Source organism: Melanotaenia boesemani, chromosome 23, assembly GCF_017639745.1.
Source record: "Melanotaenia boesemani isolate fMelBoe1 chromosome 23, fMelBoe1.pri, whole genome shotgun sequence".
NCBI lineage: Eukaryota > Metazoa > Chordata > Actinopteri > Atheriniformes > Melanotaeniidae > Melanotaenia > Melanotaenia boesemani.
The window spans coordinates 21,985,996-22,013,415 of record NC_055704.1 but is presented as its reverse complement, the minus strand read 5'-3'; the positions used below and the strand labels follow the sequence as shown (position 1 = coordinate 22,013,415).

General features: G+C 39.3%; 4 protein-coding genes across 7 annotated transcripts in view; 2 read left to right on the top strand and 2 right to left on the bottom strand.

Moving 5' to 3' along the window:
• Positions 1 to 4,837, top strand: part of atp2b1a (ATPase plasma membrane Ca2+ transporting 1a) — a 37,885-nt gene extending 33,048 nt beyond the window's left edge. For 2 of the 3 annotated variants that reach the window (XM_041977089.1, XM_041977090.1), the window contains exons 21-22: positions 220 to 309; positions 2,920 to 4,837. In XM_041977089.1, coding sequence (XP_041833023.1) covers positions 220 to 309; positions 2,920 to 3,312 — 483 coding nt within the window. In that variant the 3' untranslated portion in view covers positions 3,313 to 4,837. The remainder of the gene's footprint in view (positions 1 to 219; positions 310 to 2,919) is intronic. The other variant, XM_041977091.1, reaches the window with a different exon arrangement.
• Positions 4,838 to 7,119: 2,282 nt separating this feature from the next.
• mest lies at positions 7,120 to 11,660 on the top strand. Of its 2 annotated transcripts, none has more exons than XM_041977470.1 (12): positions 7,120 to 7,211; positions 7,467 to 7,659; positions 7,757 to 7,836; positions 7,913 to 7,990; positions 8,095 to 8,231; positions 8,321 to 8,379; positions 8,506 to 8,546; positions 9,473 to 9,543; positions 9,625 to 9,726; positions 9,808 to 9,884; positions 10,253 to 10,316; positions 11,320 to 11,660. In XM_041977470.1, the coding sequence occupies exons 2-12, from the start codon at positions 7,506 to 7,508 to the stop codon at positions 11,435 to 11,437; spliced, it is 981 nt and encodes a 326-aa protein (XP_041833404.1). In that variant the 5' UTR covers positions 7,120 to 7,211; positions 7,467 to 7,505; the 3' UTR covers positions 11,438 to 11,660. The 2 variants fall into 2 exon arrangements, with proteins under 2 accessions (XP_041833404.1, XP_041833405.1); XM_041977471.1 differs by having other exon boundaries at positions 7,149 to 7,211; positions 7,473 to 7,659.
• A 38-nt stretch (positions 11,661 to 11,698) lies between these two features.
• copg2 (COPI coat complex subunit gamma 2) lies at positions 11,699 to 21,177 on the bottom strand. Its single transcript, XM_041977469.1, has 24 exons — positions 21,044 to 21,177; positions 20,396 to 20,448; positions 20,167 to 20,247; positions 19,973 to 20,044; positions 19,750 to 19,829; positions 19,452 to 19,527; positions 19,237 to 19,329; positions 19,025 to 19,111; positions 18,730 to 18,887; positions 18,512 to 18,645; positions 18,309 to 18,376; positions 17,938 to 18,126; positions 17,754 to 17,849; positions 17,418 to 17,661; positions 17,209 to 17,284; positions 16,812 to 16,915; positions 16,585 to 16,710; positions 14,916 to 14,984; positions 14,601 to 14,782; positions 14,379 to 14,508; positions 14,199 to 14,296; positions 13,971 to 14,109; positions 13,626 to 13,724; positions 11,699 to 12,048 (listed from the first exon to the last, which is right to left on the bottom strand). The coding sequence occupies exons 1-24, from the start codon at positions 21,078 to 21,080 to the stop codon at positions 11,918 to 11,920; spliced, it is 2,622 nt and encodes an 873-aa protein (XP_041833403.1). The 5' UTR covers positions 21,081 to 21,177; the 3' UTR covers positions 11,699 to 11,917.
• A 999-nt stretch (positions 21,178 to 22,176) lies between these two features.
• ucn3l (urocortin 3, like) lies at positions 22,177 to 24,382 on the bottom strand. Its single transcript, XM_041977725.1, has 2 exons — positions 24,082 to 24,382; positions 22,177 to 23,806 (listed from the first exon to the last, which is right to left on the bottom strand). Exon 2 carries the CDS (start codon positions 23,794 to 23,796, stop codon positions 23,326 to 23,328), a length of 471 nt encoding a protein of 156 aa, XP_041833659.1. The 5' UTR covers positions 23,797 to 23,806; positions 24,082 to 24,382; the 3' UTR covers positions 22,177 to 23,325.
• Positions 24,383 to 27,420: the final 3,038 nt, after the last annotated feature.

The following is a 27,420-nucleotide window of genomic DNA, read 5'->3' as shown; positions in this document are numbered from 1 at the left end:
GAAAGTGAGTTCAGATTTTGGAGTCAAAGCTCCCTCCAATCAGTGCCTTTAAACCAAATCATTGCCTTTTCCCTCTCTTTTAACTATACCCAAGTCCAATTTCTAAGTGACATTTTTTTCTGTGGTTACTGCCTTTTCTTTATTTTTTCTCTCTTTTCTCTCTGGCTGTGTTTTATTTCCTCTGGGCTTTCTCCTGTCACGCTGTCTGATTCTTTGCAGATGGATGTAGTGAGTGCGTTCCAGAGTGGAACTTCCTTTCAGGGGGCTCTAAGGCGGCAGGCCTCCAACTCCAGCCAACAACAGCACGATGTAACCAATGTTTCTAGCCCTACACATGTAGCCTTTTCTACTACTACCACTACTGCCACTGCCGCCAACACCGCTTCTGCCACTGTGGGGTGTGAGTGCGTGTTCTCCTTTAGTGCATGAGACTTCTTCTTTTTTTTTTTCTAACATCTTTCTCTTCCATTCCTACCTCTCACCTAACGTTCAACTTTTACTCTGTCATGCTTTTTCTAATGTGCCCCCTGTTTTCTTCAAAAAGACAATCACATCTTCCATACTGCTTTGATAACACTGCTGTATATTTCTATAAATATATATGTACCCTGTAACCAGGTCGCTTCTCCCGTCAAGGTGTTTTTTTCTGTGTCATCATGTTTTTTGTTCTGCTGCTGCTTTGGTCTCAAAATTTAAAACTTTTTACTGTTATCTTGGGGGGTTATGTCTTTTTTTCTATTTAATAAAAAGTTATATTCTGGATTGACATTCACCAGGTTTGTGTGCCGCAGTCTGCTCTGTGCCTTTGTAGAACTCATGGGTCTTTGTCGCAGCTCTCTCTTGCAACTCTGTAAGGACAGAGGTAAATGTTTTGAGTATATGCCCATGATCACGGTCTAAAAACAAGAGATTAACCATGACACAGCCTTCTGTGAGGAAATAAATCCAAGTGTTTGTCAGTCAGTGGTGAGATAATGACCCTTTCCTTCTCAACTGTGTCTCTCTGTGGCTTTTCTCTGTTAAGTGTGTGTTTGTGTATGTGGTTTCTGTGGAAGCATCTCCCAATAGTACACAGTGGTAATACTAAGCTCCAGTTGCCTGGACGCAGTTTGTTGGTATGTTTGGATGCAAAATAAAAGAAAGGAAGAAGTTGATGTGTTTTTTTTTTGTTTGTTTTTATTATACATTAATCCATTCAGTGTTAAGAGCAGATCCAGATCATTTGATGGCAGTCTTGCCAAAGGCCGTCTCCCTCACCCTGCCCATACAAGGACTGAGTGCTCACTGACAGCGGCTCTTTCTCTTTCAGATCTAACCAGACAGACCATCCCACTCATCGGTGGATGTTAAATGTCTTACAGATGTCACTAAAACAGCTTCATGGAATAAATGTTCTACACGTGACTCTGCATTAACAGCAGACTTGATGTTTTTTTTGTGTGTGTGTCTTGAATCTGTCATATTTCTGTTGTAGGTTGAACTTCTTCAGACCGAGCTTTTCTTTGCAGGTGCTCTTTAAATGTGTCTTTATCTACCTGTTTTTTGGCAAATGTGTACATGTTGGCGATATGTTGCCAAAATGATCCAAAAAAAAAACACTGAATACCACTGACATCCCACATATTCTTCTTTAGATTCTGTGAAATGTGTCATGGGCTATACTCAAAGGTTTACTACTATTGAACACAAGGTAGCACCGCGCTCTGCATGGGTTCAAAGTCTCTGGTCTCGTTTGTGAGTTTTTTCACTTTGTGCTGTTTTTGACTTGTTTACCAGCTTGTAGACATGCTTGGCTGCCACAGCTTTTTGTTTTCTACTCCTCAAACATAAGCTCTAACTAACCACCCCTCTCTTCTTTTTCTGTCTTTCTCTGTTTCTTTCCTTCCTCTGCTTCTTCCTTTTTCCCTCCTGTCTTCCTCTTCACTCTACTAAGCATGTCCAACAACAGTAAACTCTCGCCAAGCTTAGGTCCCCTTTCTAAGGATGTGTTCTTCTATAAAGAACAGCAGCCCTCCCTTCTCTTGGTCCCAATTTGCATTGTGATTAATCAAACATGGACCTGTAGCAAGTGTTTTGTGAAAATCTACTACTGTACTTACCAAAAACCAAAAACACACTCATCAGGTTTGTTGCCAGTTGTACTCTCCATGAGATGAGACTGATCCCTGAAATCACTAAATTACCTTGAAGACAAGTCTTTCTGTAAACACACAGTCGGGTGTCAAGGTTGCCTCCACCAGATTTACGTTTTCTGTCTCAAATATTTTGACCAGCAATTAATTTGGTCTGGCTCTTTTCAGGTTTCATTCTAGTATATCATCATTCTTGCAACCTGAACCCCCATTTCCAGTTTCTTTTATTTTGCTCCAACTCTGGATCAGAAAATAGTGGTGCACCAGCTCCCACAGTGCACTGGCCAGTCCACACACTCTGTTTTCTATAGTGCCCCTTTAATAATCAGCTAATCCCACATACATTAAGAGTGTATTTTCTGAAGTGGAAACCAAAGCAAGCAGTATAACCATGCAGTGGAAAAAAAGCATACGATAAATACTGAGATAGATACAGATCTGAAATAGGAAGGATTTTAGCTGCTCTTGTTTCATATCTTCAAATGAACTAAAGCTGGTTTGGTCATTAACATAAGCTACGTGAGTGACTAAGCATCAGGTTACTTGTTTTACAAGTTGTTAATTTAATAGATAGAACCTCTTACATGCACGTGACTCTGAGAATCTGCCCCCTCACAGATTTTTGGTCTTGAAGCCCCTAAAACTCACCTGTTATTGACCGAATAAAACCTGCGTTGTCGGTTTTGATCTGCGACGTTGTCCAGGTGTTAACACAAAGTATGTGTCATTACACAAAGTGACTAAAGCCGTGTCTCTTCCGATCCTTGTCCCTTCTCCCTCCCTCCAGATCCGGGTGGTGAAAGCATTCCGCAGCTCCATCTCCCTCTATGAGGGGCTGGAGAAACCCGAGTCACGAACATCAATCCACAACTTCATGACCCACCCCGAGTTTCGGATAGAGGACTCGGAGCCTCATATTCCCCTCATAGACGACACCGATGCAGAGGACGACGCTCCCACCAAGCGTAATTCTGCCAGCCCTCGCAACACCACGCCCACACCGCCCTCACCCACGCCCTCGCCCGCCACTACCATCGCCCCCACCACACCGGTCTCTCCCTCTCCAAACCAGAACAATAACGCTGTGGAAAGCAGCAACCACCTCCTCCCGGAGGGCTCCAAATCAGGAACCCCCTCAGCCCCGGGGAGCCCACTACACAGCCTGGAGACCTCCCTTTGATCTGACCCCTGCTCCACACGTCAGCACCTCTTTTCTACCCACCACCAAGGAGCTCAACTCAGACAAAACAGACAGACATTTGGAGAGGAGAGATGAAGGGCTAGACGGAGAGCGGAGTCTTGTGTGAGCTTGGCTTGGGCTGGACTAAAAGAACAGCAGACATTCAGAGGAATGTATGGCTTGGTGTGGATTCGTTAATTTTTTTTTTTTTTTTTTTGGTTCTTATACCTTGCTGCAACACAAGGACTCTACACCCCTCCTTCCTTGGTAACATTTGTTTTTCTGGGTAACAAGGGGTGATCATAAACTCAGATTGAAAGTGACCTGTTTTTATTATTCTATAATTATTATTATTGCTCTTATTTTAATCAAGTGGAGGAGATCCTCCTCCAGGCTTGAAGATCGTCTGTAAGTTTATGAAAGAACCTTTAGCTTCTCTTTTAACTGAATGGTGTTGTATATTTATCTCTTCGGCCCTCGCTCATTCAAAACTTATTTCTGCTCCATCGGCTGTTAATATTTTGAGTTATTTATGTTTTTGGAAAAAAGCAGGTCTGTTTACAAAGTTTGTAGATACTTTTTTTCTGTTTGTAGGCAAAAGAGCTTCCTGATGTTTAATGCAGAAACCTGGGACAGAATAGAAAATGAAAGGATTATTTCAGATACTGCTGTATTTTCAGGAGAAAAAGGGTGTTTCTATTGAAACTTTACTATTTTTGCCTGCAAGTTTTATTTGTTATATATTTGTAGATAAATATAGAACCTTCTAGTCAAACCGATAAACACTAAAGCTTGTGTAGAATGGGACGAGGCATTTTCACAAGAGACAGGGAGGGAAAGACAAAAAGGGCCTCTGTCCACTAACGTTATAAATATTTACTTCTTCCATTTCTTTGATAATTTTCTTGTGCACAAAACCTTGAGTTCTGGGTTCTCTCTTCATTCATTACATTGTGTTGAAGAATTTCCACATGTTCAAAGGTTAAATTATTAAAAGGGAGTTTAAAAAAAAAAAAAAAAAATCTGGGCCTGTATTTAACAAGCATCGCACCCAGAATCAAGCTGGGAGTCGGGGAGGAAACGAGCTTACCTCAGACGGGCATGGGGTCAGTGAGCCTCCTACAGAAGCTTTGGGCATGGAGAGGTTCTCCTTTTAGATTTGTGGAATTATAAAGTGAAAACAACCTTGGAGTAATCTTTAGAGGTAGCTGACGGAATTAAAACAGCTTCACCTGAGGATAGGTTAAAGCTAAATCCCGTTACTGGCGCTGTATTCGCTGTTCAGCCACGGCAACTATTTATTTTTCATAGATGTTCATAGACATGACATGAATGTGCCTTGGCTCCAGCAGTCATTCAGATGATCCTGGTCTTATCATTCACCTCCTTCAGGAAACTCCTTACAGATAACACTTGTTTCTACAGCTACAAGTAGGACCAAATAAGCTTATTCCTAACATTTTGGGTGGAATAGGATGGATTTCTCTCCTTTGGATGCTTGATAAATATAGAGCCTGGTTCCTTTTAAAAAAAAAAAAAAAAAAAAGAGGAAAAAAAAGGCCTGTGCTTTTTTTTTTTTTCTTCTCAGCAAACCATTAGCCCCTGCAATGTACAATACTGATATTTGTTTACTCAGGCATAGAAAAAGAGTATTTAATTTAAAAGGAATCTATTTAAAAAGAAAAGATAAGAACCTTCTTTCCTCAGACTTTGTGTATTTAGGTAGCAAAACATGGGCAAAAAGCAAGTGAATTATTTTCACATTTCATCCTCTTTGAGCTCATGCTTTAGGGAATATTTATTTTGACTCCGAGTTCTGGTTTGATGGAGTTTTTAAAAATCAAAAACCCAGAGGGAAAAAAAAGCTTTTTGTCTTTTTATTTTCAAGCCTGTTCATAAGACTCCTTTCACTATGAATACATGTTTCTGCATTTGGTTTGTTTGTAAAGTATTTTTGAAACCTGATGTACTGGAAACACTAAAGAATTGGACTTGTGCATTTTTCAAGAATAAAGAATAGGCATACACTGGTATCTATCTGCACAGGGTACTTTATTTCATAGCCTTCCTTGGGTGAAACAGAGTTTTGATACAAATCGTAATAAAAATCTACCTTTGTATTTTTATGGCAACACTGATATCTTTCGTCATACTAAAGCAGTTTTGGGTGATTTGACACCAACGTTGTATGGGGGAGGGTTTTGGCCACTAAAAATGTGTTTTTTGTTATAGAAAGTTTCTTCTCAGGGTGCAATTGATGTGAAAGAACAGGCCTCTTTTAGTTTGCATATTAGCTCAATTACTTAAATTTTGGGATGGTGCTCGCCAACCACACGAGGTAACTCGTGCAGCAGGCTGCAAATACTTCCTGCGGCCGTATGGCTGGCTTCACCTGTAAGGCCGCGGACAGAGGAGGAAGCGGAAATTTCTCTGAGGAAAACGTTTTAATTTAACAGAAGACAAAAAGCAGCTAGGAATGCCTACAAAGTGATAAAATTGAAATTGCGAGGAATCCATGTGGGGAGTTTGTTCTGTAGCTTCTTCCTGTAATGGGAATGAATGTTTTTTCCATCTGTTTTATGGATTATTCTTTTTTTTTATCTTTTAACATTTGGAAATAAATACTTCATGTCTGTTTATCTTGAGCATTTTAAATGGATATCGTGATTGGATTTACATTTGAAACTTGTCGAGTAATGTGTATGGTTTTTAAAAATAAAAAATGTATTTAGCCTAAATGCAAGGCCATGTTTTTCATTCATCAGTGTTTGTTTCTGTGTAGTTTGGGATTTAAGACGGGGAGGTGAGCAAATGTCATGCAGGAGGTCCTGATCCTGAAGGGGGGCTTTATAATATGTAAACACTGGATTGCAGTGATAAATCTGTGTTAAATGTTGTGACTGACTGAAAAGGCCTTTAGAAAACTATTATTCTCTCCAGCCGTTGAACTGTAAAAAAGATTCATCTAAAAACAGCCAATTTGAGGAAACAAATGTTTGTTTATAGCAACAACCAGCTGTGATGAGAGGAGTATTCACAGTGGTGGAAGATGATATTCAAAGTTATTCAGATGCCAGTGAATGGCTGCCAGGTGAGTATTGTACAGTGGATGCTTTATCAAGAGTATTTAGCAGAGCTGGGTATCGGTACTAATTTCCTGAATTGATACTATTCAATTCACAACAGTCTTTGATTTTGATTAAATTCCATTTGATATATTAATTTAGGGCTATTTATGTAACTTTTTTTTTTCAATTCAAGACATTCCCATAACTTTGTATAAACTACGGAGCCCGTTTTCATGACCATCAGAATCAGATTATGCCCACATTACTGGAATCATCTGTTATTAAGGAAGCATGGAGCTGCCACCCAAATAACTTGATCATTTGTACCTTCTTCCCTGTTTTTGCTTTTCTCATAAGCACTTTTTAAAAGTGTGACATGAGCTTCCTCGCTTTCTTGCAAAAATGCTGTTCAGCATCTCTTTCTCACCGTAACAAAGTCTGTACAAAAAGAATCGAAAACAATATGTTGTATTGCCACTATCGGGGTAAAGAGAAAAAAAAATACATAAAACATCGCTAATGTGTAACTTATAATTCTTGAGTTACTACTGCTCATCCTGACCAGCAGGTGGCAGTAAACGTCTTCTTTTAATCTTTCACTTTTCAAAGATCGTCTATTAAACAGATGCGCTACTCTATCTTGATCACCACCCTAAACAACGCGGGTTTCCTTTGACCGGAGGAAACACTCAGAGTAAGACGTCTTCGTTTTTTCTTGTTCTTTAAAAGGCTTACTTCCTGTCTGCCCTGGCTCCACAGGAACTTCCTTTGGTGCAATGAATCCTAAACACGGGGCGAAGGTCTACTAATGACAAGTCGGGGTGTTTTTTTTTGTAAGTTTAGTGTTTTTTCTCAGTCTCTTTTAAACCACAATCAATGTATATTTATTTGAGCCAACTTGCTAACGTTAATGCTTATTATACACACATCTTAGTTGTCTGAGTGTTTTATCTGGGTTCATTCTTGTGTTTGATACGTGATCCCCCACCTGTTTGGAGGCAAATTCACGTCAGTAAATGAACCTTGAGCGTTAAGCTTGCAGTGTGCTGCTTGTCTACTGTTCCTGCATGTGACTCCATCTCTAAGAGACAGGAATGAGACCCCCCACCCACCGCTGAGCTCAAGATGAGAGAGTGGTGGATTCATGTGGGTTTGATATGCATCCCGCTTGTGGCCGTGTACCTGCACATCCCGCCCCCTCAGCTCTCTCCTGCCTTGCAGAAGTGGCACAGCGCTGGGGACTTCTTCCACTTCAGGGGCAGAAAGATCTTCTACAGGGGTAAAGTAAAGTACTTAAGTACAAAAACATTGTAAACATCCTCAGTCTGTACTTGGCGTTAGTCTCAAACATTCTTGGCTCATCCTGTTTCCCACAGACTCATATGGTGCTTTGGGAAGCTCAGATGTCGTCATTCTGCTCCATGGCTTCCCCACCTCCAGCTATGACTGGAACAAGGTACTCCCTGCACATGCGCAGTGGCTAAAACCCACAACGTTTGACAACTGTACTGATTTCTTTTCTCATCTTGCAGATCTGGGATCCACTCACACAGCGCTTCCATAGAGTCATTGCACTGGATTTTCTCGGCTTTGGCTTCAGTGATAAACCGGTGTGTTGAATTAGTGTGAGCTTTTATTTAGATGCTTTTGAAACTAAAAACAAAAAAAAAAACTTCCTTCACATTTCTGTATTTTGTGTCCTGCACTCACACAGAGGCCCCACAGGTACTCCATCTTTGAACAGGCTAGTTTGGTGGAGGCCCTGGTGGGCCACTTGGGTCTAAGCAATCATCGAGTGAATCTGGTGTCCCACGACTACGGAGACACTGTAGCTCTGGAGCTGCTCTACAGGTAATAACTGTGAGAGGGATGTCAAAACCAAGTTAAATGATAGTGTTAACTACTCTTTTTTTCTTTCTATTTACTGCTCCCAAAATAAGGACTGACCAAAATCGCTCAGGTCATCTGACTTTGAACAGCCTTTGTCTTTCTAATGGAGGTACAGTGCATTGTTTCTATATTAGGGTGTACCTCTGATTATGTGTTGTACAAAATAATAATAATTAGTTGATCATTTTAAATCTGTTAAATACAAAACAGAAAGATATTTCTGTGTTTGAAACAGGAATTTTCCCAGAAACACACCACCCCCGGTTGCTGCAGATAGTGAGTTGACTTTTTTTATTTATGCTTCGTAGCTCATTGTGAAATGATGTAATAAATGTGCAAAACAATAACAGAAAGCTGGGGCTTGTTCCAGAGAACGGGTCATTTAGTTGAGTTGAAGAAAACTCTGAGTTTTCCATTCCAGGAAGAGAGGAATGAAAAACCCATTATCATGATAACAGAAGTAACTCTCCTCGCTGGCAGGTTCATAATAAAGAAACCATGAGTTTCTACCCGTCTCCTCCCACCTGAAGCAGCTGTCAGATGTGGGTCGCCCACACCGATGCAATCCCAGAGATGTAGAAGCTCAATTAATGCACAATGATTCACATCAGGAGAGGATTTCCACAACATGAATGGCTTTGCTTTCATTTCTTGATCAACATCTCATCCAACAATACCATTTTACAGTCACTTAAATTCCCCAGCTTTAGATATCCTGCATTACACACTGTAGATGTCACAGCAAGATTTGTATTTGGGACCTTTCTTTATAATATTGGCAACGCAGAACATGTTGGAAAGGCCTGTGTTAAGCCTTGAGGAAAGTCCTTGCACATGTTTGATGCGATAATTACATAAATAATGCAGCATGAAAGGAGATCTACTGATAGTTACACATTCTAAAAAGATCTCTGTCGGTCTTTGTGGATTCCAGCAGACGGTGTCTCCTCACCATCCTCTTGCCCCTTCTGTGATGAAAATCTACTTTATGTATTAGCCAGTGTGGAAAACAATCTGCATTACCTTTCTGAAATGTAAAGATACTCAGATATGATTGAACCAACTCACAGCAGCTGTGCTGGAAGTGAAAACTCAAGAGTTAAGTTAACCCGGAGTTTCTTATTAGGCTCATTGGGTGAACCTCGTTTTCTGGAACTAAAAGTTTAGTTTGGCTGTGAAATATTTTTGTGTTCTCCTCAAAGCTTCTTAAGGATTCGAGTTTTCTTGCTCCAGTACTGATGCGCCTCACCAACTTCTTGCTCTTCCAGAAAGGGTAAGAAGACCTAAGTTTTGTAACAAAACTACGAGTTTAAAAAGACAATATGATTTGTTGATTTGGTTTTCTGTTGGGTAGTTTAGGAGAAGTGTTTGGTCCGTACACACAACCCACAGATGCTGAGTTCTGGGACATGTGGGCTGGTTTACGCTACAATGATGGTAACTTGGTTTTGGACAGGTGTGTGTTCGTGTGCTTACCTAATCAGACTTCCTTTATATGTTTACTGCTTTTCACTCGCACGTGATTTTGTCTCCTCAGTATTCTCCAGTACATCAACCAGAGAATAAAACACAGAGAGAGATGGGTGGGCGCGCTCACGTCCACGTTCGTCCCATGTAAGTGCCCAGTTGCTTCAAGCACCCTTGTTTGTGTGTTAATAAATCAGAAGGTGGCTTTTGTGTGGGTCAGATACTTACTCAGGCAGCTTCGGCCAGAGAGAGCAGCTAATGCTAAGCTGCTTAGCTTGTGAGGAGCAGCCACGTACTCCATCTGTGATCTGGTGGGGGGTGGATGGAGCCACTGATTTTCTGAATTAGTATCCTGCAAGATGTGAAGGCTGACTTGCATTTATATCTGCACACAAGCCTGCTCCAAACTTTCCTTGTTTGTAAGAGGATGCATCATTGTAACTATGTGCCGTTTTATTTTCCCACCAAAACTCATGTGTTTCCCTCGCAAACCCACCCTTCCCCTTGTGTTTCAGTGCACATGATCTACGGACCCCTGGACCCAGTAAACCCTCATCCCCAGTTCATCCGTCTTTACCAGTGAGTGCTCTTCCTCTAATTCTCTTGTGGATTATCAGCCACACTCATTAGGGTGCATGATGAGTGTGAGCACTGTAAACACAGATTGTAGACTGGTTTGAGTCGACTGATCAGAAAAGATTCCTTCATGTGTTTCTCCATCTCCTCTCCTCTGTTCTTCTTTCACTAAATTTCATGACATGGTCCCAAATAGTCTCTAAACCTAAGATAGTACAAATTGGAGGTAGACAAACAAAATTGCCACCCCTCTGTTAATTAAAAAAAAAAATCCACAAAAGTTACAGAAATAACTTGAAACTGACTAAATTAATAAATAAAACATTTACTGAAAATTAACAAATGAAAATCAGACATTGCTTTTGGAATAACAGAATTATTTTAAATAGGCCTGAACAAAAATAATGGCACCCTTCATATTTTGTTGTACAACCTTTGGAGGCAATCAAACGATTTCTGCACCAGACAACAGGAATTTTGACCCACTCCTCATGAGCAAACTGCTCCAGTTGTCTTGGGCTTGAAGGTGGCTACAGTCCTGTGGACCTTAAACTTCTGCAACTGTAGTCACAGGAACATCAAGCTGCTTGGAGATGGTCTTATAGCCTTTTACCTTTTAATAAGCTCGTCTATGAACTTCTTTCTAATCTCTTGAGAAAACTCCTTCACTCCCTGTGGTCCACGTCCCTATGGTCAAACTATTTTCTAGGGGTGCCAACAATTTTGTTCATGCCTGTATTTTAAGCTTATTGTCTAATTGGTGTCCTGCTTGTAAATTGTCTTTTTTTAAAATAGAAAACTAATCTGTTGGATTCGAGTGGACAGAAAAGATGTTACGCAATCGCTCTCGCTGAAATACAACTTTTCTGATTAAGTTTAAAAATGTAAAATTAGAAAATCCTAAACCATGTAGGGATTTCATCCAGATATATTGTGTGTCCCAATTTCTGCAACATTTTTAGCCTAAATACTTTTTTTTTTTTAAAGAAGTGCTTTGCTTCTACAGGCAGGTGGTGCCGAGGTCGACAGTCGCCATCTTGGACGAGCACATCAGTCACTACCCTCAGCTGGAAGATCCCACCGGTTTCCTTAAAGCATATTTCAATTTTATTCACTCTTTCTGAAATGACACCATTTACAAATAAGTCAATGATGATTGTGAACTAATTTACCAGCCCTCACGTTAATGATTGCCATGACAGTAAAAACAAAGCTAGTTGTGTTTAATTTATGAATCCCCCTGAAAAAGCTAAGTTAGGTTGTGGGACACTTTTGATATAATTTTCTACATTTCTCTTGATGTCAGTGACTAACTGTTAACTTTTCTTCAAATAAAGTTAGTTTTTTTAAAAAGAAAATTCTCTTAAACTGACTAGACGAATGAATCGTGTCATACTTTGACTTTATTCCAGATTTGACATGAAGAACCGGCAGACAAAATAAAGAAAAAGTGAGGAAATACTTTCTGTATATAAACTTAAAACTTATAAAACATCTGAAAATGTTGTAGTTGGGCAACATGATAATCACAAGAACATTACAGGTTTAATTTGAGAGCTGTGAAGAAATATTTAAAGTTGTGTTGGCGTATAGATTTACAACGTTTAGCCCACAGAAGCCAGGATCACATCAACAACATTCTCTTCGCTTCCGCGGACTGTCACCTGCATGGTGACGCCGTCAGCCAGCGCCAGGCGAGCACGAACCAGCACGTCATGACCTCCACGAAACACGCCTGAGGACAGAGGGAGGGAGACCGTCAGGGAAATATCAAATGTCGGTTAGCAACTTTACTCACCAAACAATGTGACGAAAAAGGTGAACAGCTCAAAATACTTCTGTACTTACATAACATGCCATAGATTCACAATTTATATAAAATTCTGACCTTAAAACTCTTCTGAAATTATCCTGAAGCAGAGAAACTTTTTTTCCAGCCTTTTAGCCAGTAAATATATTAAGGCTGTCAAAAATAACGCCTTAACTGTGGTAACTAATTTATGTACTTAATAGCGTTAAGACTTATAACACATTTAATGCATTTGCGGCATGACAATCCCCATACATCCGTCATTTCTCTGGTATGATGACGTGTGTAGTTGGCCGGCTCTATGAATAGATCAGCGTATAAAAAGAACATCGATGGGACCACCCATGTGGAGGATGGTGGTGCTTTAACACCTGCACTTTTTCCCGCATATTTTAAAAACCTTTTACCGACGTTTTAGCTGTTTACATTTACATATTTACCCCAAAGTATTGTTTTTGTCAGGACCTTGTCTAACAAAGTAGTTGCTAGATGGTAGAAAGGACTTAAACTTCAGGGGTGGGTCTAGAAAAGTTTTAATGGGGGGCCAGGCAGGCGCACTGAGCAGGAAAAGCTTGGCACAAATGACTTTTTTTTTTTTTGATCATCTAATGTAAAATAGAAAAAAAGACATCTGGTGGTTTTATGACAGATATTTTCACCATGGAGCCCGTTGGTGAGATGATACTATGAATTCTGCATAATGATACAGAACGTGGACATGATGCAAATCGACTTATAGAAGAAGTACATTACATGCTGCATTTACATCTGATGTTTACCCAATGGAAGGTCAGTTAACACTGAATACTTGGAAGCATTGACTCGCTCTGTTGATACAATACAGTAAAACCGCGCACCTTTAAGGCATAGTTGCGAATGGTGATAAAACATGATTAATTTGTAAGCTGTCATTAATCTGATTAAAAATTCCTTGACAGCCCTAAAAAAAAAAATAAATAAAATCATTCCGTTCATTTATAGTGCGCTTTCTCCTCATCATTCTCGCTCGCGCACACACACACAGAGAGAGAGAGAACAGGTGTGGTGGAAACAGATTAGTTCTTAGTTCTTTCTTCTCTTAAAGAACTTATTTTAATAAAAAAAAAGACTGAACTGAATAATTTCAAACTCTTCTTATAGCTTTAAAACTGTTTTAGCAGGTGACTGAAGAACAGATAAGCATGCAGGTGTAGATTTAATATGGCAGCTCAGAAAGCGTGTTTGAACGCCGCCTGCTGCACACACTTTGCATACACCCCGATGACCGACTCCACCCACCACCCCGACACCCCACACTTCTTTTCCTCACCGGCACCACGAGGGCACCGCACACTGAAACCTGGGAAACACTGAAATTAATCCAACAGCCTATGAAGTTGTGCACAATGACTCATTCATTTGAGTCAGGTCTGTTGGAACTGGGAAAACCTGCAGGACTGCAGCCCTCTGGGACTGAATAGCTCTGGATTAGTGTGAGACTTTGACTGAAGTGCAACACTTACCAGACAGGAAGAGGACATGTGAGTTTTTGTTTTCAGGAACTTTGTCTGAGCGCTCACATGGCTGCATGCCCAGGAAGCTGGTGATGTTGCCCACTGCCTCTGTAGATGAAAACCACAGAAAACACATCTCAGTTGATGCATCAATGAGAAAATGACAATACTCAACATATACAGACATATGTAGAAGCGGTTATCTGTACAAATACAGAAGCTTCACTCTTAAATTTGACATTTTTAGTCTTCCAATAACTACTGGGCTCTCTTCTTACAAAATTTTAATCTTTTGATCTGAGAATCTCTGTAACTTAGTGAATTTTTCCACCCGAAAGTCCAGATTGTACGTACCATCCAGGGTTCGTACAGATGCCAGAGCAAAAGTTTCTTCCTTCTCAAATTCATCTCCCACTTCTTCCCACGCTGCTCCAAAGTTTGGCTTCAAAACCTTCTGGATGTGGTCTGCAACCGTCACCTCCAGGTCCTCCAACTAACGCACGGCAGGAAGGGGGAAAAGTACAGTTTTAAATACTTTCACCACATTTACACGTACTTTAAAGCTCTGTCCTTACTGCGTACCACATATTCATCATCATAACCGTCATCATCGGGCTCTCCTGTGTTGGGGTCGCAGTCTCTCACAAGGTACTTCATGGTGCAGCTGAACGTACAAGACACTGCAGACAGACAGATATATTTTCTTAGACTCTGTGTATTCCTGTTTGGACATGCATTCAGATCGTGCTACTGTATTCCTACCAGCGGTGGGGTCGTCATCAGGCAGGCGGACCAAAGTATAGCAAGAACCAGGCTGACTGTAGGGGAGGCTAGGAGCAGGGATGTAGTGCACCACCTCGTAAGCTTCCGATGGCTCCATCTGCACCACCACCTACAGATAATCACCAATAATGTTTGATTTTAAACACCAAATAAATCCCACATCATCTGCACTCAAAGTCAAAGTGGAAAAAAAAAAAAAACCTTTTGCAGCAGCTGGTCGTTCAAAGTGTTTGTGCAGTCGAACTGGAACACCATGTGACCGGTGAAGGTGTGTTTGATGCAGCGCACCACATACTCTGTCTCGGCCTCCGTCAGCTGCACCGGCTCGGAGGACTTAAAGAGCGGGCCGAGACCCTGGAACTCTGGGATGGCCTCGAGTTGTGCTGCAAGACAAAACCAAGAGGGGACAGACGAGGAATGTTGTTAATGTTATCTGCCAATAAAGACCGATAACCGTGTCTAATTTAATTGTGCGTATCCTGATTCACCATGAAGACCGACAGTGTTCTGGCTTACCCTGATAAATGTCCTGACGTGATGGGGCCAACTTTTCTGGCAGCTTGCTGGTAGCAACAGGGGCGATTTCTGAGAATAAAAAGAAAAAAGTTTTAATTTAATTCTTGAAATTTGTGGTTTCTTATTTGATAAATCAGTTGGGGGAAGACTTGGAACCAAAATATGTTTTTTCAATCCACTTTTACCAGAATACATCATGAAAAACAGGATTATTCAAATTAATCACATTTTCATCTACAGCATCCACCAGCCGGCATCTGACTTCTGCATTAGATTTGAGCGCTAGGTTTACTGACAGGCTGTGTACAGCAGGGCTTTTAAGGTTGAAATTAAACCTCTATTTAAAAATAATAATCCTGATCCAGGATCATTTGCTAATTATAGATATATTATTTCTAAAACTCTTAGGGGGAAAAAATGTCTAAATTTACACAGATTACACTCAGTTATGTTTATCCAGGAAGCCTCATGAGAGCAGTTGGTCAGATTACAAAGATGTGTTAACGATATAAAGGCCTGGATGACTCCTGATTCAGAAGAGGCTCAGGTTGTTCTCTTTAGACTTGAGCACATCCTCCTTCAGCACCATGTAATTACTCAGGATGGCATCGCCTTAGCTTACAGCACCAGTTATTTCTGGCTTCTCAACCCCTAGTTAGTCAAGGCAGATGGCCTCCCCTTCCCAGATCTGGTTCCGCTGGAAGTTTTCTTTCCTCTTAAAAGGGAATTTTCTGTCCACTGTTGCCCACCAGCTCATGCAGGCTCAGGATGGGAGATTCAATCTGAGAAGATTCAATACAACTCATTGGTTTAATAAGCTACGCGTTTATTGTGAATCTATTTTATATGAGCAGTTAAGGTGATTTGGACTCATGTGGATTAGAATTAGATTTTATTGGATTATATTTAGTTTATGGTAGACTGGACTAAATTGAATTATAACTAGATTGAACTGGACTGCATCTTTAAAAGTGCCTTGAGATAATTTCTGTTATGAAATGGCACTATTGCAAATAAAGTTTAAATTGAGTTAAACTGAGCATTAAAGAAGACAGTTCAGTGACACTTTGAGTTGGTTTTGGTCTAAAAGGGAACACGGGAGTAAAGTCTTAGCTTTCCTAAACACGGCCTCTTAAAAATCAGCAGCTTTGTTCTTGCTTCACTTTCACTCAGTTTAACAGCAACAGGAAAGAGTTCACAGGAGATGCTTGTTGGAATAGAGGACCATAAACACAGCTGCTGTTCAACACACAGTAAGCAACTCTCTGGAGATGCTCTCACATTTGGAAATGTAAGGGAGGGAGGCATTTCAAGAGCACACCGTGGGCAGGAAATAATGCTGAAATCTTTCTTTCCACTAAACAAACATCTTTAATCTTTAACATTTTTGCCATTTTCTGCTTCAAACTGAAAAGGTGGAACAGCAATCATATTTCCACCCACTGGAAACCATTCTTACTTTTGTTTTACATCACAACTACCCATAATGCATTGCGATGAAACAAACATGAAAGGTGGACTTTAAGTAAAATCATTTTCTCTATTACTGTAAAAACAAAACTCTTAAGAGTTTCAAGTATCAAATCTAAATAGTTAAAACCGATGTTATCCTAATATACCATAAAAAGTAATAAAGGTTGAAGTTTTTTTAAAAATGAGGTGGTTGTACCTGTTTTCTGTTCTGTGATAGGAGTGGTGGCCAGAGGTACGGACTTCATGTCGAAAGGTTTCTCTGAGGGCTCCAAAGTATACTGGTGGAGAGATTTCTCCAACCCGGGAACGGACACAGACAGTCCTGGGACACACAGAAGGGGACACATCAACACTTTGACACCTGCTGTTTGCTCAACAATCAAATACATGAGCATATTTTAAACAGCAGCTGCATGTCGCTACCATTGAAGATGTAGGCAGCATTCAGAGCCTTCTGCTTCTGCAGCAGCACATTCATGTAGAAAGTAGCTCTGTCGCGCACCTCATCGTCGCTGTCCATCATACACCTGTGAGAGCAGACCCAGGTTAAAGGAAAACTTCAGCCACATTAATACAGCTTCATTTAAACTGATCCAATCAATTACAATAATGCTGTTTATTTCAAAGAATGTAATGTATTTTATTTTATTCTGTGTTGCTGTTTTTGTCTGCAGTCATGTCTTTTAACAGACTTTTGATGCAGGAATTCATCAGGACTGAGACTGATACAACACAAACAAGTATTTCCAATGTCTCCTTTCCTAAGAAATGTGCAGGAAAAACATAAGAAAAATTCCAAATAATGAAAGTAAATCAATACCTCTGCATAAGAACCAGGACGCTCGGCAGGAGATCATCATTCTGAGCTCCAAACTTAGCCAAAGCGCTAACAGCAGCTGAGGATGGAAGAACAAATGTTTTAGCTGCTTATCAAATGTCCTCAGGCAAACACAACCAATACACCTCTAAAGTAAATCCTGGATCTCTAGTAAATGGATTTTCTAAGATACATTTTTTACATCATCTCACCTGCACGAACAGCCTCGCTCTCCAGCACCACTCGATTGAATATGAAGCGAATGTACTTGGAGGGCTGCGGGGTGCGTGGACCCTCTTTGCCCAGCAGGTGCAGGATCTTTGTGGCCAGCACTGTGTGCTCACAGTCCTCAATGAACTCACACAGGTGGGCCAATCCTGTTTCTTTGCTCTCAGGGTTCTCCTCGATGATGCTGATGATGCAGTCCACGATGGCCCGCTTGTACTCAAAGCCACCCTGCAACCAAATAAAAAGATGGTCATTTCCAGTTTTAAATAAAAAAATAAAGAGCTGCTTTCTGCGTGAAGGGTAATTAAAGATCTACTCACATCATCTCTAAGCATGTTAGACAAGAAGTTCATCATGACACTGTGCTTCCTGGGATACTTTTGACACAAAGCACTAATGGCCTGGACCACCACCACCTGAAATAAACAAGTGTCATAGAATTATTACTAATCCTGTGTGTGGATTAAGTTAAAAAAAAACTACATTACACCGAAGCTGTCTTACCTTGAACTCATCCGAGATCTCAGAGACAAAGGATGAGATCTGTTTCATGAGGCGGTCCACGCTGCTCTCGCTGCCAGTCTTCAGCAATGTGGTGATGGCCAGTGTGGCAATGCTGCGGTTTGAGTCAGTGATCAGGTTCTCCAGGTCCAGGTTGCATGCAGTCACAGCGGATGGGTGCTTCATGGCCACCTGATGGACATATAGCAGAACATATTGTTTAACTCATTTTTAAGAATTAAAAAATTGTGTTAATCAAATGATCAAAGGGCTTTCAGCATGGCAACCTTTTTCTTTTTTGCTTATTTATGAGTGTTTTGCTGGAAAGAAAGAAAAAAAAGGCCAAAGGGTGTAGGGATGGAGAGAAGCTGTACCTTGTTGAGGGTCCTGACAGCAGCATACCTCAAGGCTGCTTTAGGAGAGCTGCAAAACAGCTGCAGCACTGCAAGGAAACACACATTTACACTTAGACTCGTGTGCAACATGAGAAACACAGCAGCTCATTTTACAGTATAATTCTGCACAGGACTTTTGCTCATGTTGAGATTTTTGACAAAGATGTGAGTAAAGTAGTAACCTGATACAGCAGGGGCAAGCTCCCTGGCAGTGCAGTTGGGCATGTGAACAATAGCAGAAGCAGCCTCATACACCACCATCTCATTCTTGTTCCTAAGGCAGCTCTCGATGAAGTCAAACAAGGGGCTGTCATGGCTGTTGCAAAGATAAAATGCATTTAATCAATGATGATAGGTGATCAACTGTAATTTGTCTGAATGTGTTTCCAGGTGTACTCACCCCCCCTCCGTCTCATCCAGCAGTTTGCTGGCAATGCGGATCAGCATGCAGTAGGCAAAAGGAGACTTGAGACCAGACTTTGTGAACTTGTTGAGCATCTTGGTGACAGCAAGACGGTCATTCTTTCTCAGATGATATAACAGGCCCAGGGCATGGTACTAGAGGACCAAAAAACACAATTTTAGTATTGTGCATCATCACATTAACTACAAAAAACAAAACAACACCAACAAAAAAAAAAAAGAAAAACAAACAAAAGACAAATTCCTCAAAGTCAACACGTCTATTTTCAAACCTGGACCATGATGTTGTCACTGGAAGCAGCCTCTTGAGCTTCATTCACCCAACGCTTTACCACATCGTAGCTCATCTTTACCATGTGCTGAGGACAGCAACACATGTAAATTATGTAAATATAATGACACAAATGCAGGAAACATAACTTTCTGTACATTAATAAAAGGGATTGCATTTTTGACTGCTACAGGTAGGAGTGTCATTTCATACCAGTGAAGAGACCAGCGCAGAACTGGACACACTGGGCACCTTGTCAACAATAGCCTGCTTCATGTACCTCTCAATGGCCTGTAACATGGTGGTCTGCAAGGACAACAAACATTAAAATTACATTACAGTACACTGAATATTTTTTACTGCCTGGAATGACATTTTGATGGAGGAGATGGAAAAAGTAAAAGGGGAATTTTAAATGGAGAACTCACATCTGTAATCCTGCAGAGGGCTCTGATGGCAGGTCCTCTATAAACATCTTCCTTTCCAGTCATGTCCTTGGTCAAGCTAAAGAAAACCAGATTAGGAAAGAAGGGTTTACAAAAATACAATGACAATGCAATAGTCAATAATAATAAACATTAGAAAAATAACATTTCCAAACATCTAAATCAGTCGCACTTAAGTTATTTAAGAAAAGGTGTATTTAAATAAAAAAAGAGGAAAAATAAACAGCATGTAATCAAACTGAACTGATACTTAAAGAGATTTCTGTGTTTACGCACAAACCTGCTAGTGACAATGATGACATCCTCAGAGATGTTTGCCATCTCCTTGATGGTTAGATAGCACATCCTCCTCAGGGTTTGCTAAAGGAAAAACAGAGTAAAGTGTATTTTCATTCTAAGTTTTCATAGAAGTACTGCAAATATGTACTGGACCTAGAATGCAATGTTAAAAAAAAGGTTTCCAACTAATTAATTACTGATGACATAAATTAGTAAAATCTTACATCATTAGACTGGAAGAGCCTTGTCATTGCAAAGAAGGCCTCTGTGGCCTCTGTGGTCCCAAAATGCTCTCCCTACATGCACAAAGATAATTTAGTGAGTGAGACCAGTTAAAAAAAATATTAACTGACTCAACTCTTGAATGCGAAAATTATTTTGAATTGTTTCCAAGTATAATTTCATTTTTAATATTTACCTGATTGAGGAGGTAGATGATTTTGGTCAGGATGTGGAGGCATCTTCTCGGATTGATAGGGGTCTCATTGAAAATGCGTGCCTGTAAACAAGAACACATTTCTTTATCAAGTAGACAGAATCATGTTTTTATAGCTTTTTTTAAAAAAAATCCATCTCTTTATTTTGTGACTTAGTTTTACTCTCCACCATGTGTATGCAACGTTTTACATTGTGAATCCACACATTACCTCTTGCAATACAGCACTCTTTTCCAGATGCTGGAAAGGGTTTGACCCACTTCCTACGTGTCAAAACAGAACAGTTATAACTTCATGTCATCTGAACGTTGTCTTAATACCAAGCTGAACGTTGAAGAAAACCAACCAGTTATTGACATCTTATGCTAATTTTAGCTAACAGTAAGCAGCAGAGTAGCTTAACACATGCACAGACCTCGTTAATACATTTTTAATTTTCTATATGTAGAACTTCATTTAAGAGAGCAAATGTATTTTTTTAAAGGATAACAGATCTCAAATACGATAATATACAGCAGACATCGCCTAGCTTGGCGTGCTAGTATGGGCAACTAACGATAAAACAGGCAAACAGGCGTTAGCGTTTTTGTGTCATTACAAGCACTGGGTAGACATTTTAATACAGCCACAAAATGGTTTGTTGCGGCTCCATAAAAGTAGTACACATTCATAAAATTGCTAGCAAATCACGGTTAATTATCTGATTCAGTTACACTGACAGATATCATTAAAGTTAGCTACTGAGCAAACATGCTAGCTCTGTGTTAGCATTCAACGCGTCTTATAACATCTTAGTGCAGCAGAACTTTTTGGTTAATAACACAAATAAAATTAAAATCAATTACTCATAAGGCTTACCAGACTCCTCGTCTTTCTTGTCAAATTTTTTAATCATTTTAAATGAATAAAGACAACGGATGAGGGCAGGAGTTGCTCTCAGCCTCTGACATACAGATAGCTACTTCCACGTAGCCAAAATGACAACAATCTTCCTGCTGGAGCGTCCACGTCGGCGGAACTGACGTCAGAGTAGTTCACCTGAACAAGCGACAGGGGTCGCTGCTGAGAACTAAACGTAACAACGAATGACAAACATAATTCAGAGAACTATTAAATTACATTTAATGTGAAGCTGTTTTCTGGGAGAATTCATTATAAAATGACCAGACCATGTGGAAAAATATCATATAGATTGTGCCTGTATCAGAGTTTCATCTGGCCTATCTTTATGTGAATAGATCCAGAAGGTTTAACAACTTTACTTCAACTGATTTGACGCCAGCTATTTAATAAACAGATTAGATTAATAATAATTACAAACAATTAATAAACAAACGGTCCTAAAAGAAGGACAAATAAACTAAATGATTCACAACATTGCCCAAAATGTATGGTAAGCTGAGTAAACTTGGAGTGTAGTTATACCAAATAACCACCAGATGTCGACATTGTATCGCATTCTGCACTCTGAACCAAAGCAGATGATCTTTTTAACTTTAATCAAACCAAAAAACTGTCTTTTTATTGTTAATTTGTATGTTTTGGAGTAACTATACGTCATTTTTACCACCAAAATAATAGCTATGCCGGTGAGATATTCATGGACTGGCTAAAACTTAATGTTAATAAGTTAGCAATCAGTAAATTATAGCTTTTCCATATAAATACAAACTTTAATTCAATATTTTTGAATCAACTGATATATAGGTGGAGTCCAAAACAGGCAGAGAGCTCGTTTTGAGAAAAAAAACATAACAAAAAAACCTAAACTATCAATTTCCCTCTAGTGGTCAGATTACGCAATTACTATCACTTTAAAGTCTGCCTGAAACTACCTGAAAAGCGAAGAGGGAAAGAAATTTATGCAGAAAAACACTGTTCTGAATGTTTTCTCTGATGTTGCATCAGTCTTTTTTTATAATGAGGTAGTGACGGAATAATAATTTTTGGGTTATATGATAGATTTCATTTGTCAAACAAAGAGGCAAACGTTTGTAGTTACATGTGCTTTATTTGAGGAAAAATAATCCTTTATTTTGAATAGAAAAATAATGGACATCTGATGAACACATACATTCACATGCATTTCACTGTATTTCATTATTTAGCAGGTGGTTTACAATAATTCACCATCAGTGTTGGGTTTTCAGCAACTCTCAACGTTTCAATAACGTGGATAATTTGTGGGTTAATTTCTAAACTTTTGAGGACAAAAAATTGGAATAAATTAATGAACGAGGCAGCAAAAAGAAAATAATTACATCCATAATTCAAAGACATGACATAGAAATTTAGTAATTATGCAACAGAGTGCATAGCATTTTAATTATTTTTTGCTGATGTGTAAGTAAAACCCTCTGAGAATCGCAATCGCTTTGTTATCATCCATCCAAGTTCTCTTAGTTTGAAGCTGCAGTGGGCAAACTACATTAAACATTAAACTGTTTTAATTGAAGCCTGTTTTAAAGTAGGCTATCCCATGTATAATTCAACATTAGATTAAATAAAATAGTAAGGGAAACAAAATATTTGTCCTTTTATCCACCTTAAACAATGCGTCTGTTTAAAAAGAGCATCTTTAAACGAGATAGATTTCTTCATTTTTGCTCTTGATCTTATGCTGCCTTGATCAAGAGGCTGTCGACAGAAAAAATCCCGCTGCTTCACTGAGACAAGAGGGTTTCCCTTTGGCAAAATATTTTACTGAAATGAATGAAGAATCAAATTGAATGAAAGAATAAATGGCTTATTTGGCAAAGCTTGGACGTTGTGTGAATAAACCAAAAACCACCAAATGTTGGAGTATTTCTTTGAGTTTTAAGCTCTGTTTTAAAACAATAGCACAACCATCCTCCAAAGTTTAATTTCTGTCAATTCCTCTGAGAAAGGTTAGGACATTTTCCCTCTGTAATGGAGTTTGTCCCGCCTTTACTGCTGTGATCTGGAAAACAAAAACTATGTCGACTTACGGACATTCAGCAACAGAATCGAGGTGTTAGAAGCCATGTTTTCATTTATTTGAGTGAATATTTAAAAGCAAATATTCCCCCCGGAGAAAAAAATATTGTTTACTTTAGGAACGAACGTAATTCATTACATTTTGAGTCTGCTACTGCAAAGTTGTCCGTTTTCTTTTTATTTTATTTTCTCCGTCCAATCTGCGCGAGGAGACGCGCGTTCTCCGCCGCTTTTGCGCGCAGGTTTTTGGCTTTGGCCACGTCAAAGAGGACGTTCATGATGTTGGTCGGGACGTCCAGGGACAGGGTGAGCCTGCTCCTGCGGTCCCCTTTGCTGCTGTTGTGGAGCATCTGCCCTCTGAGTTTCGTCCGGCTCATAAAGCGATAGTTTGCGGGACTTAAAGTCCGTCTTTCCCGACTGGATTCAGCAGAGGAAGAGGATGCGGAGGAGGCGAGATACTCCGCGGACTGCACGAGGGACCCCCAGCCGTCCACGGGGGAGTAAATAGGTTCACTCTCATCACTCCGGACCCCAACTGCCAAGTGGTCGTTGCAGAGAAGATCAGAGCGGGTCTGGTAGAGACGCAGGCACAAGCTGGAGGTCGGTGCGCACAAGACCGAGAGCAGCAGGAGGGTCTTCAAGGACGACAGCATGCCGTGGCCCCTGGGAGCAGCATAGGTAAAAAGAGACAAAGAAGGAAAATACATGTGATTTTTTTTATTATTCTAACAACACATCTTATTTGTAACTTTTCACAGATACATTTATCCAGAGAAACCCATTAAGACACTGACGTGCTGCTATGCCCAAGCAGTTAATTAATCACGAAAAACATGCGACTTGAAACTTGATCTTTTATCAAAAATAAGATTTGAAGCTTTTGCATCCTCAGCAGTGAAAAGGCAACTGAGTCGCAAAGATAAGAAAAGATTTCTTACCACTCTTGTCCTTTGATTAACAATGTTGTTAGAGAGGGTCAACAGAGCAAGTAAACGCAAAGACAGCCCAACAAGCAGGAATCTTCAATCTTCAGCAAATCCTGATAAACTAAGAGCGCGTGCGGGGGTCAACAGTGCGCACTGTCTGACCGGTGGAGTGTCGTCCATTCCCCCTGCATTCGTTTAGTAAGGGCCATCAAACTGCAGCCCTACGCCAGCAACAACGTCATCTCGTTGACATTTTGGTTTTGTTATAAGCTTTTCCATTGGTCGTGATGTCATGATGAAATAACAATAAACACAGAAAAAAAGAGACGTGACCTCCTGTTTGTAGTCAGGAGGCATCACGACTATGGACAACTTAATTTTCTATGCAGCTCCAGTTTCTCAGAATGTTATCTTTTACAGTAATGACTTTTAAATTTACAAGAATAAAACACCTGCAGGACTGAGATTACTTGTTCAGCACCTTGGACAGCTCCCATTCCTGCCTCTCACGCTGTTTAGTTCTCAGCTGAGTGGATTTCATAGTTTTCAATGTCACATGTGACACTATATATTTGAGTTTGTTTCATATGAACAGTTTTGGTCTTTAAATAAGCATTTAAATCCTTAATGAATAAATAAAAACCCAGTGGGTTTTTCTCGTCAAAGCAAGGCAAAGAGAGATAACATGAAACGTATTAAAGGAACGTAATGAATTCATTTCTAATCAGAAATTAAGTGATGTTTTCACTGGTGGGTATGAATGTAGTATTGAAAATGAGATAATTACACCAAATTAGTGGATGTTGATGGTTTTAGGATGGGGAAATAAAGCAAAACCCAACTTAGGAAGTCAAAGTTCAGCATTGGAAGGGGAAAAATCAATAAAATCAAACTTAAATCTGTAGTAGGGGAATATTTACTCAGTATCTGTGGTGTCACTAAACTGTCAGTTTAATAAATATTTTGATCCAGGTGCTTTGCAGGCCTTGTTCAGAAAGAAAGAGGTCATAAAAGAGTCTTAATGAACAACAGAAAAAGCAAGAAAAACAATTACCTCTGCCAGTTTTTTTTTCTTTTCTTTTACATCTCCTGATGTTAGCAACTAATCTTCTAATCTTTGCATTATTGGACTAAAGTCTTTAATTAACTCCCACAGTCCAAGGATGGACAATATTAAATCTCAGTATCTTGTGAAGCATTCAAACTATTTTCTGTTTTCAAAACATTCTTGAAAACTAATTTATTGCTAATAAAATACGTCCATATTGATTCTTCATCCTATATTATTCACTGTCCTGTAGGTTTTAGATGTTTCCTTGCTTCAACACAACTGATTTCAATTGATGGGTCATTAATTGGCTTATGCAAAACTTCATCTTTTAAAGAGATCCATATAATCTGATGATTCAGGGAAACATAAAACCTTATTTATACCAGTCCTCAAACACTGAAGTTAGATATCTCTGTAATAAATTATGCCTTTTCATTTCTTTGGAAGGCTGTTTGGACACTAGAGGCATTTATTTGTCAGTAGTTTGACAGAAAATGGGTCAGAGAGAGACATTTATTTGTATTGACAGACCAGACTCAGTAGAAATGTACTTAAAGTTTTCATCAGCGGTGCCTGTGGTAGGCAAGATAAGAGATTTAAAAGGATTAAATTTTTAGAAATAAATAAAAATCAACAACACAGAAATAAAAAAGAAGGTAAAAAGGATTCAAAACAGAAACATAAAAGGGGTGATGAGATCTGATTGAACTATGTAGCATCCTAACATAATGCCAATTTTAACAGAGCATTGAATCTACATACAGGACACTGTTACCATTCAAAAACCCAACCCCCCCCAAAACAACAACAACAACAACAACAAAAAACCCAACTTAATATAATGATGTTTTAAATCATATTTCTTTGTTCAAATCAATTTAATTTCCACTCATGTGAAGATGAAAACTTTGTGTCTTTTGAAGCTCAGGAGTGACACCAGCACACATATGATCCACTCTGTGTGAGTCACATATTATGTCATTTTCTAAAAGAAGACAGACATCTGAGATATTTGGAGAACATCCTGTTTTGATTAACACCGTGTACATGTGTATTGTGGAAACCACCCAAAGTAATGCACATTGCAATCTCAAAATGAAGCGATAGAGAGACAGTATTAAAGATGTGTTGGGTCAAGCTCTAATGAGCAACTTCATTAATATGAATTTACATCTTCACAGCTGGTGTAATTACATACTGTGACACTCGGCGCAAAAAGATGTCCTCCCACTCCTACTTCTCTGTAGATGATCTCTGAAATGGAATTACATATCCCTGTTCAACTTCATTTTTATGAAACTACGGCTGCATCAGACCGTTAAACACCATGCAATATGGGAACTCATCTGTTCCTCTACAGTAGGTTCAGCCTGATCAATGCAAGTTTCACTTGGTAACAGAAAATCAAACAAAAGAAACTTTATCTTATGGTGAAAATAAAGTTGTCAGTATCTCTTATTACTTACCTGAACTATCAATCAAATCAGAGTAAAACCAGATCCACATATTGCTGATGAAGCTCAGCTTTATTTTTTTGGTCTAGTTGAAGGTATTAGCCGTCTTTTCTTCATCTGTTTTGTTGAGACAAACTCTCACAGCTAAAGACATCATGGAGCTGTTCTGAATATTAAAATGAACAATAGCAGAAACATCTAAAGTGCTAAAATTACCACTAACAAATTTTTATTTTCTCCACATCTGATCTTGCTTTTTAAAACTTGTTTCAGGAAAAGTCTCATTTTCTGATTAGCTTCTTGAAGAACTTCACATCTTGTGATAAATCCTGACTCTTACAGTCTGGATGTTGACATGTTTTCCTTCTGGGGAGTGTTATTGTCTTGGTTCAATGTCTTAGAGAGATTTGTCTTTACCATGGAAATGATCACTCGTCCAATCTCAATGTTCCTGCTTTCTCCCTGATGACCTGCTTCTTTGACTGCATGTTGTATTTTCACAATAACAGTTTCCAAATGTAAATGCCACACTTCGAAAAGCTTTGAGCCAACTGTCCAATACATTTGAGCCCCTAAGAAAAATAATTTTATATGATTTTAAGCTCTAATTTAAAAGTTCCATTCCCAATTTGTAAGCAAATATCCTGCAACTGAAGTCTGCACTTTCATACTGCATTTATTTTACTGTAAAACTGTGACATGGATGTGTTTTTGTTTCAGAATTAAGTCAGGAAAAGTGTCATATTCCAAATATTAACTACCCATTCTGCTTTTCTCATATCTCTAAATTTAATTGTTAATTACCTACTGATGAATATTTGATGCTACAAAAAAACATTAAAGATT